Here is an 8,919-nt window from a genome sequence, read left to right as displayed (position 1 = left end):
AATGTTAAATATATATATATATATATATATATATATATATATATATATATATGTATATGTGTGTGTACAAGACTGCATTTATATGACCAAAATTACAGTAAAATTGTGAAATATTATTACAATTGAAAATAACTGTTTGAATATATTTTAAAGTATAATTTATTTCTGTGATTTTGAATCAAAATATCCAGTCAGTCACTATGTTGCAATGCAACCGAGAGGTTTCCATATATACTGACTTCCCTAACTAGCAGTCTGTCCGGGAAGGCTGTACTCAGTAATCACCGGGTTTTTTTTTTTTTTGACCTGATTTCCCAGACATAGACACAAATCTCATTAGTTTCCCAAAAATCTTGCCTTAAACCTTTTGTTTGTTCTAGTTTTTCCTTTAAGAGGCACTGCCTGTGCAGAAAATTTAGTCTTTGTAATGTAAAGGTGTACACTTTTACATACAACATTGCAGTTATGAGAAACGCTGACAGGCTCTTTTTTTATGCACACATTTTCACATTTGATAACTTCCCTGTGAAATTCAGATGCAGGTCAGTTCTAGCTTTCGCAACACTCTCTATTTCTGTTTGTCCAGGAAATAAGTCTCACATACTTTTTGGGTGTAACACACTTGATATTTACAAGAAAGCTCATTCATGTTGATGTTACATAACACCTATGAAGGAAGTAACCTGTGATTTCTGTTACAGTCACACCTCAAGCAGACAGAGTGCTATTGTCTTCTTGTGTGTTTCTGTTAATGTATCTGTTATTTGATTACAATAGCTAGTATTTTTAGGTTAGCAGGCCTCTCTCACCCCTGGTTTGTTGTTTTCTCGTCAGTTTCACCTGCTGCAGAGAGGATTCGCTTTATTTTGGGGGAAGATGACAGTGGCCCTCCTCCTCCGCAGCTCTTCACCGAACTCGACGAGCTTCTCGCCGTTGACGGACAAGAGATGGAGTGGAAGGAAACAGCCAGGTAAAGTGTAAAATACACCCCAAAACATTATGAACAGAAGACTGGAAGATTAGATACCGAAGCAATCTCGATTTCAATCCATGTCGCATTTTATTCTCAGTATTGACACAAGGGGTGCTATAGTGGGTATTAAAGGGGTCATGACATAAGAAATCAAATTTGCCTTGATGTTTTGACATATAAGAGGTCTTTGTACCATTAAAACATCCTGCAATTTTCAAAGCTTAATACATCCTCCTTGTTATAAACAAAGAATTCATCAAACTCCAAAAATGGCTTGGATATTGTGGGATTTTTGTCGTCACAAAGGTGAATATATTTGCATATGACTGCCTCAAGAGCAAGACATCAACCAATAGTTATACATCTTCACACCAGAGGCCCCGCCCACTGGCATTTAACTTGATAAATGGCGTTGATATTGTGGCATATGCACTGATGTTAGCCAGTCAAAAAAGTGGCCATTTACTGACCATTTACTGCCTTAAAAGAGCCACCCAAATTTTCTACCATAAATATATCAAAACTGAATTTTTGATTAGTATATAAGCACTATATAACATATTCAGATTATAATTTCTACTGTTCTTCATTATTTAATTTATGTTTGAATAAATCACCATTTAAATGTTTATATTTCAAAAGACGAATTGGAGTAGAAATATAATTATGTAATTGTAAAGTTAGTATAATAACTTTATTATTATAAAAACTTCATTGAGTGGAATTTCAGTTTTTGTATCCAGTTAATGAGTTAATTTTAACCTTCAGTATTATAGTAATGTAGTACCAACTGACTTCCATGTATATTTTACAGCATTTGTTTTTGAGAAAATTTGCCATGTACTGTACCTAATATACATCCAAAATAATCAATATTGAATCGACTCGCAAGCTTGTGAGTCAGAGTCGAATCGTGAAGTTTGTGTCGATACGCTGCCCTAATATAAACATCGTGCAAAAACCTTTATTAACCTTTATTATAAGTGAACCTCAAGGAACATATTAAAATAATAATAATAATAATAAAAAATCCATAGCATGACCCCTGCAATGTAAACTGTCAATCTTCCACTGTCATAGGAGAAGAAAAATATTTCCAAATATAAGCAAATTGGGATGCAAGCTTGTCTTAATTCAGAATATCATGTTATCATGCTGCTTTTACTGTTCATATCTTTCTATTGCAGAAACCGTTAAATCACATTTATAGCGCTTTAATACAGAATAAACTTTGCAAACTTCATCAAATATGAGACAAATTCAATTTCTGCTGTAAAGCAGCTCTAAAAGACAATTGAGTCATTATTCAGCTTGAGTCAATTCAGTTCAATACCAGTGTAAATTCATTCATTATGAACGAATCCGGTTCAGCTATAAGCAGCTCTACTGAAGAAAATTTTCCTTATTCAGCTCCAGTCAGTTCAGTGTTGATTCGATTCGATTCAATAAAGCAAAATGTGTCAACTAAGAACAAATTTGATTCAGCTATAAAAAGCTCACCAGCAGACAAAACTGTCACTGTTCAGTTCAGTTCACCAAAAATGATTTCCAGATCTCGGCTAACTTCAGCCAATATTTTTTTTCAGCTGTTTTGTCCTCAGATGGATATGTAGGTCAGAAACGCACGCATCAAGGGGGGAGACCTCTGCTAAAACAACACTCGCATCATTTGCCAGGTGCTCATGATTTTGGTGTGCCACTTGACTGTTCTTAGGATTTCACACATTCCTGACTGCATGCGCCGCTCACGTATGCTGTTAAATAAGCGTTTGCACTCCAGAATAAGGGTCAAGCAGAAATCTGCAACAAATAACACAAAAGCAAAATGCATGTGATCTAACGGAGAGGTGCATGCTTACATTTTTTCATCACTTTCAGGAATAGTACGCTCCACCAAAAAAAGACTTTACCCACATTTACTCACGCACGTTCCAAACTGGAAATTGTGATTATTTACTATTCTGGCTGAGTTATACGGTTGATCTTGGGCCAGTTTGGTTCAAACAGCAAGAGAGACAAAGCAACCGGGGAAAGACGTGAGAGCAAGCAGACAAAGCAGCTTTCATCTGGTCCAAGTAGTTTTGATTTCCTGTGTGTATTGAGTGACGGATGAGCTGCAGGTCTTTTCCTGTCGTGAACATATCGACTGACCAGCACACACACATAAACACACACACATAGTCTTGCTAACTAGTGATCGAGTCTAAATGAAACTTTTATTTAACAGTTAAATCATGTTTATGCATCATTCTATGAAACGGGTGACATTTTCCATTTTCTAAAGTTGATTTATTTATTTATTTTTCATAATCGACAGGGTGGAACATGATTTGGATATGTTATATTTGGCTAATCTTGTCCAACGTGAAAAATAAATGACCAATGTTAAATGGTAGTAGAACAAGCTTTCGAAATTAGTTTTTCTGAAAACTTTTATGATGCCACTCCCTTTTCATTATGACATTTAAAACAATTATTTCACAGCTATTTTGAGGGAAATAATTGTGTGACGGAGGATAAAAACTCACATGGATGGTTTTTATTTTGTTTTGTTTTTTGTTTTGTTTCGTTTCAAATAAATGTGATTCATAATCTGAAAGTGAAAACCGGTGCACATTTTATCATGACAGATTTCTTTCTTTCTTTATTTATTTAAACTAACATTTCACTTATTATTTTGAGGGAAATAGTGATAAAAACTCACATGGATAGATTATCCCGTTTTGTTTTATTTATAGTTATTTAATTATTTTTTGATAAATTGCACAGACATGCAAATACATCAAATTAAAATGCAAATGCAGCATAAAATACTATATTTAATTGAATATGTTTTAGATTAATTTTCAATTTAAGTGCACATAACAGTCAATAGCAGGTTTTTGTGTTTAGTTCACGTCATCAAATGCTGTGGACAAACATTTGATGGTGCAAATGGTGCTCCTTTCATGCAGCGACTCTTATATACTCTTTCTTTCTTTGGATTTGCATGTTCCAGATTTACATGTTAAGAGCTACATGGATCATGTTAAAAATGAAACCATTTACAAACAAAGAGCCCTGTGTTTAACGTGTGCATGTGTGTGGATGCACAAAGCTAGAGTTCCCAGAGTCCTCATGGATTTCGGAGTTCACCTGGTCTCAGGTGTCTCAGGTAACATATCAAAACCACTGGCCGCTGTGTGTGTGTGTGTGTGTGTGTGTGTGTGTGTGTGTGTATCACTTTTGTCTCAGATACCATACGCACGCTTGGCTAAACTCAGCTCAACAGCCTTTCTGCACAAGATTACAGAGCTCTAAAGGATATCTGTGTGCTTAGGTATCATTTCTCTGAGACAGATGCTCGCTCAAGCAGACATAGGTAAACTGATAACATGGCAGCAGAGCTTTAAGAAGCTTTGAATAATTTTCATTCTTTTTTACATCAGAAAGCTTTCAGTTAGTTGGCAGAAAGGCAAATATAAGGTCTTCATAAAATGTGTTATACTATGCATATGTCATTGCAAGCATAAAATACATTACAAAACATTACTGTGGTGGTACTATGGTACAGAGATGGTAAAACCATGATAATCAATGTTTACAGTATTCATGTAAATCACTGTTCAAGTTTTGGGTCAGTAAGATTTTTAAATGTTTTTGAAAGAGTCTCTTCTGCTCACCAAGGCTGCATTTATTTGATCAAAAATACAGTAAAATCAGTAATATTGTGAAATATTATTACAATTAAAAATAACTGTTCTATTTGAATATGGTTTAAAATGTCATTTATTCCTGTGATCAAAGCTGTATTTTCAGCATCATTACTCCAGTCTTCAGTGTCACATGATCCTTCAGAAATCATTCTGATATGCTGATTTGCTGCTCAAGAAACATTTCTGATTATTATCAGTGTTGAAAACAGTTGTGCCGTTTCATGTTTTTGTGAAAACAAAATATTTCAGGATTCTTTGATAAATAGAAAGTTAAAAAAGCATTTATTTGAGATAGAAATCTTTTGTAACATTATAAATGTTTTTACTGTCACTTTTGATCAGTTTAATGCATCTTTGCTGAATAAAAATATTAATTTCTTTCAAAAAACATTCAGAAAATCATACTTCAAAGAATGGTACACCATAGTAGATGACCAAAATTAACATAGAAACATGGCTTTACCATAGAACATGCCAAAAAAGTTTTAATCTGCACCATGGTAAAACCGTGGTATTATAATGGTGCATGCCCAAAATGCATGGTATTATGAGGCTAAATTTTCAAAAGAGGTGATATTCCCATTGTACACATCAGAAAACATGACATTATCATGTGGTACATGCCCCAAAAACATGGTATTTTCATGGTATTTTTAAAAAGTGAACTGAAGTCACTTCAGTGCTTTAAATATTGTTTAGTTGCTGTCAGTACGTTTATGTGTGTTGTGTGTGTTTTTCTCAGATGGATAAAGTTTGAGGAGAAGGTGGAGAAGGGTGGAGAACGGTGGAGTAAACCTCATGTAGCCACTCTGTCTCTACACTCGCTCTTCCAGCTGAAAAACTGCATCGAGAAAGGAACCATCAAGCTGGACATGGAGGCCAACTCACTTCAGCAGATCGTCGGTAAAACTGCTCTTCAGCACATGATCCAGCACTCTTAGAAATAAAGGTTCTTCAAGAACCATTTATGGCTGTATGGGGTTCTTTAGAGGTTAAAAAAATATTCAAACCAGTGTTTTAGTTTCTGGGTTCCTTAAACTGGGTTTTTGCAGGTCTTAAAAAATTACAATTACATACATTACATATTTTTAACTCACTATACATGCAAGTTTACAGTCAAGCAAGCTGAGGGAATAATCAGTCAAAAAAAGAAAACCTTTTTATTTAATATTTTAGGGAATCGGTTGTTTCAGGTTGTTCATATAAATTAAATAGTCCCATAAAAATGAAAAAAGATGAATTGGCATTTTTATCATCTTTCTTGAAGTGAAATTATTCAATGATAAACTTTTTTTTCAATATTTGTAGTAATTCGTATTTATTTTTTTATGATTTGTTATTTTTAATTAAACTCAATTATGTAAATTAGAGTGTTTTCTACTGTTTTTTGTGTATTTTTTAGTGTAAAATAAATTTGCAAACCAAAAGGAAAAAAGAATAATTGGCATTTTATGTCTTTCTTCGTTGTAGCGAAATTCTTAGTTAAGTGCTTTTATTTTTCAAAATTTGTAATAATTTGTAATTATTTTCCTAGAATTAATTTTTTTTAAATTAAACTCACTTATATAAATTTGTGTTTTCTACTGTTTTTTTTGTTGGTTTTTTAAGTATTTATGATTTTTTTGTTTTAGTGAAATAAATGTGCAAAAAAAATGAAGAATAATTGGCATTTTATGTCTTCCTTCTTGTAGCAAAATTCTTAGTTAAGTGCTACATTTATTTTAATTTAATTTAATTTTATTATAGTATTTTTCAATTTTAATAACATATCATTGTGTCCCCTTCCATTTATTCCTGTTTATTTAATATTCCATTTTTTCCTTTATTTGGTCCTAAATTTCCTTTAATAAAACCTGCTTTAAACCGGAAATCATCAGAAACCCTGCTTAAAGCACCAGTAGATGCCTGATGAGAGTCTCTGTCTTTCAGAAATGATCACTGACAGTCAGATTGAGAGCGGGCAGCTAAAGGCCGATCTGAAGGAGATGGTCATGTACACTCTGCTGCGGAAACATCGCCACCAGACCAAGAAGTCCAACCTGCGTTCGCTGGCAGACATTGGCAAAAGCGTGTCGAGTGCAAGTCGTCTGTTCAGCAGCCAGGAGAACGGTAACACAGCTGCCACATTAACCCTCTCTCTTACACTCTATCGCTTTCCACATCTCTCCTCTCGCTTTCACCACCAGCATCTATCATCCGTCCATCAGCAGCGTCTCTCGCTCAGTTTACAAGAGGTTGCATTCATAGCAGATGCCTTGTGGGTAAAATAACAAGCAGATTTGCACATTGCAAAATTGGCAATACTTTGATGTTTCAAATTCACAAGTGATCAAATGTGCTGATGAGATGCAGTTGGTTTTGATATTTTCACAGCAGTCAAACCTCAGACCCTCCCAGGAAGAACTAGAAACCTTTAGAAACCTCCAGACATGTTAATGCTGAAGATGTTTTGACTTCTGAAATTCCTGATAGTGTCGTTTTCTAAATAAAAGTAACATGTTGATACTTTAGTACCAATCTAATCATTTTTCACTTAACCAACCAAGCTAGCTAACTTAAATTCAACATGAAATCAAAACTGAGCCTTTTTTCTTTGTTAATGCACTTGGTCTTATTGTGATTCTTTGGTTCACATTATTTAAAGAACAACATGTTTGTTAACATAATCTTCCATCAAAAACTTTTGAAATGACTTTCCTTTTCTGCTGACATCATCAAGGCCTTTTATTTTAGCCCCTCCCCCCAGCTACCATATAGAGATGCATTTCACCATCAGATTCATTACATGGAAAAACATCTCATTATAAAAAGGAAATGTGTCTTGTTTTGACTTTAATGTTGAAGAACTAGAAACTAGTTCTAGAAATGTTGCCTGAATGTCAAGAAATGTAGCGTGACAATAGATCTGATGTTTTCATAATATTGTAGCTTTTTCTAGAAATAAGGTATTTGTTGTAATGCTAAATGGCTGTTTTTAAAGTACTGCACAGGCAAGTTTACAGTCAAGCAAACAGAGGGAATAATCAAATGCGCTCTTGTGCAAATGCATGGCATTTGAAATCCTTTTTATTTATTTTAGGGAATTGTTGTGGGTTTTTTTGATGAACCACTCTCATAAAAAGGAAGAAAATTCATTGGCATTTTATTTTATTTTATTTTTATTTTATTTATTTTTTTAATTATTATTTTTTTTCAACATTTTAAATAATTTTTTATTAAATTCAGATATTTAACTTATTCAACTATTTAACCGTTAAATTAAACTTGAACTATTTATTAATATTCATGATTTTCTTTTTAATTTTCAAGATTTTTTTTAAACAATGTATAAATATATGATTTATAAATATGTATAGCTTAGATTCAAAGCAGCCGTTTCGAAGCTTCCCCAACGCCTGTTTCTCCTGTTTCAGAAATATTCTGTTCTCTCACAAGATTTTGTTGTCTTCTTTTCAAACTGTGCTTGGCTTTCCTAAATGATGTCTATTTACATTTTTATTTAATGCTGCAATTGAATTCTGAATCAGCTCTTTTAAGCAGATTTGTACTGGATTTCTCTGCTCTAATGCTTTCTTTTCTCTCTTCCCTGTCTCTCGTCCCTCCCACGTGTCTTGATTGGCATGCATGCGCTCTGTCTTCCTGTCTTTCTGTGTGTGTGTGTGTGCATGAAGCGCGCAGTCCTCTCGATCACTCTGTGCCTTGCTTTGCCAACTTTGATCCTGACGAGCAAATTCAGATGCAGAGAAGCAACAGCATGGGACTTCTCTGTAAGTCTGTAGCTGAAGATTCAGACTGATTCATGCTAGATTTGCTCCTCTGTGAGTCTACAGATGGAGAATTATCCTGTAGTCTGGTTCTCTTTAAAAGAGCAGCTCTAGTCTACTGTAAATCTGCAGATAAAGACAGAAATGAATCATTTTGTATGTGCACAATAACTAAAGTTACTAAATGAATCTATTGAGATGTAGATGTTTCTGTGTTTTCCACAAAGTGTTTTAGCATTTGAGCAGCTGATCAGTGTTTGACCTTTGACCTTGTGTGACCTCTGCAGGTAGTCCGACCACGGCGCATCGTAACCTGACCTCCAACAGCCTGAACGATCTCTCAGACAAACCTGAGAAAGACCAGGTACTGTGAAGTGTGTTTCTGTGCAAATGTAAGTGTGTTAACAGTTTTGCCACATGTGGAAGTATATATTCATTCTGCAAAAAGAATATTATTGGGCCAGGGTGGATCTCATGAAAAAAAAAA

The 8,919-nt window shown here is 34.2% G+C and overlaps 1 protein-coding gene across 7 annotated transcripts in view; it reads left to right on the top strand.

Moving 5' to 3' along the window:
* LOC107675739 (electrogenic sodium bicarbonate cotransporter 1-like) overlaps window positions 1-8,919 on the top strand; it is a 52,857-nt gene that overhangs the window by 19,467 nt on the left and 24,471 nt on the right. For 5 of the 7 annotated variants that reach the window (XM_016470152.1, XM_016470153.1, XM_016470157.1 and 2 more), the window contains exons 4-8: window positions 835-970; window positions 5,411-5,571; window positions 6,598-6,777; window positions 8,340-8,435; window positions 8,720-8,796. In XM_016470152.1, the coding sequence (XP_016325638.1) occupies window positions 835-970; window positions 5,411-5,571; window positions 6,598-6,777; window positions 8,340-8,435; window positions 8,720-8,796 (650 nt within the window). The remainder of the gene's footprint in view (window positions 1-834; window positions 971-5,410; window positions 5,572-6,597; window positions 6,778-8,339; window positions 8,436-8,719; window positions 8,797-8,919) is intronic. The other 2 variants (XM_016470156.1, XM_016470158.1) reach the window with 1 other exon arrangement.

Source organism: Sinocyclocheilus anshuiensis, unplaced genomic scaffold, assembly GCF_001515605.1.
Source record: "Sinocyclocheilus anshuiensis isolate Anshui unplaced genomic scaffold, SAMN03320099.WGS_v1.1 scaffold708, whole genome shotgun sequence".
In the NCBI taxonomy this organism is placed as follows: domain Eukaryota; kingdom Metazoa; phylum Chordata; class Actinopteri; order Cypriniformes; family Cyprinidae; genus Sinocyclocheilus; species Sinocyclocheilus anshuiensis.
The sequence above is the reverse complement of the archived record's forward strand: the minus strand, read 5'-3'. Positions and strand labels throughout refer to the sequence as shown.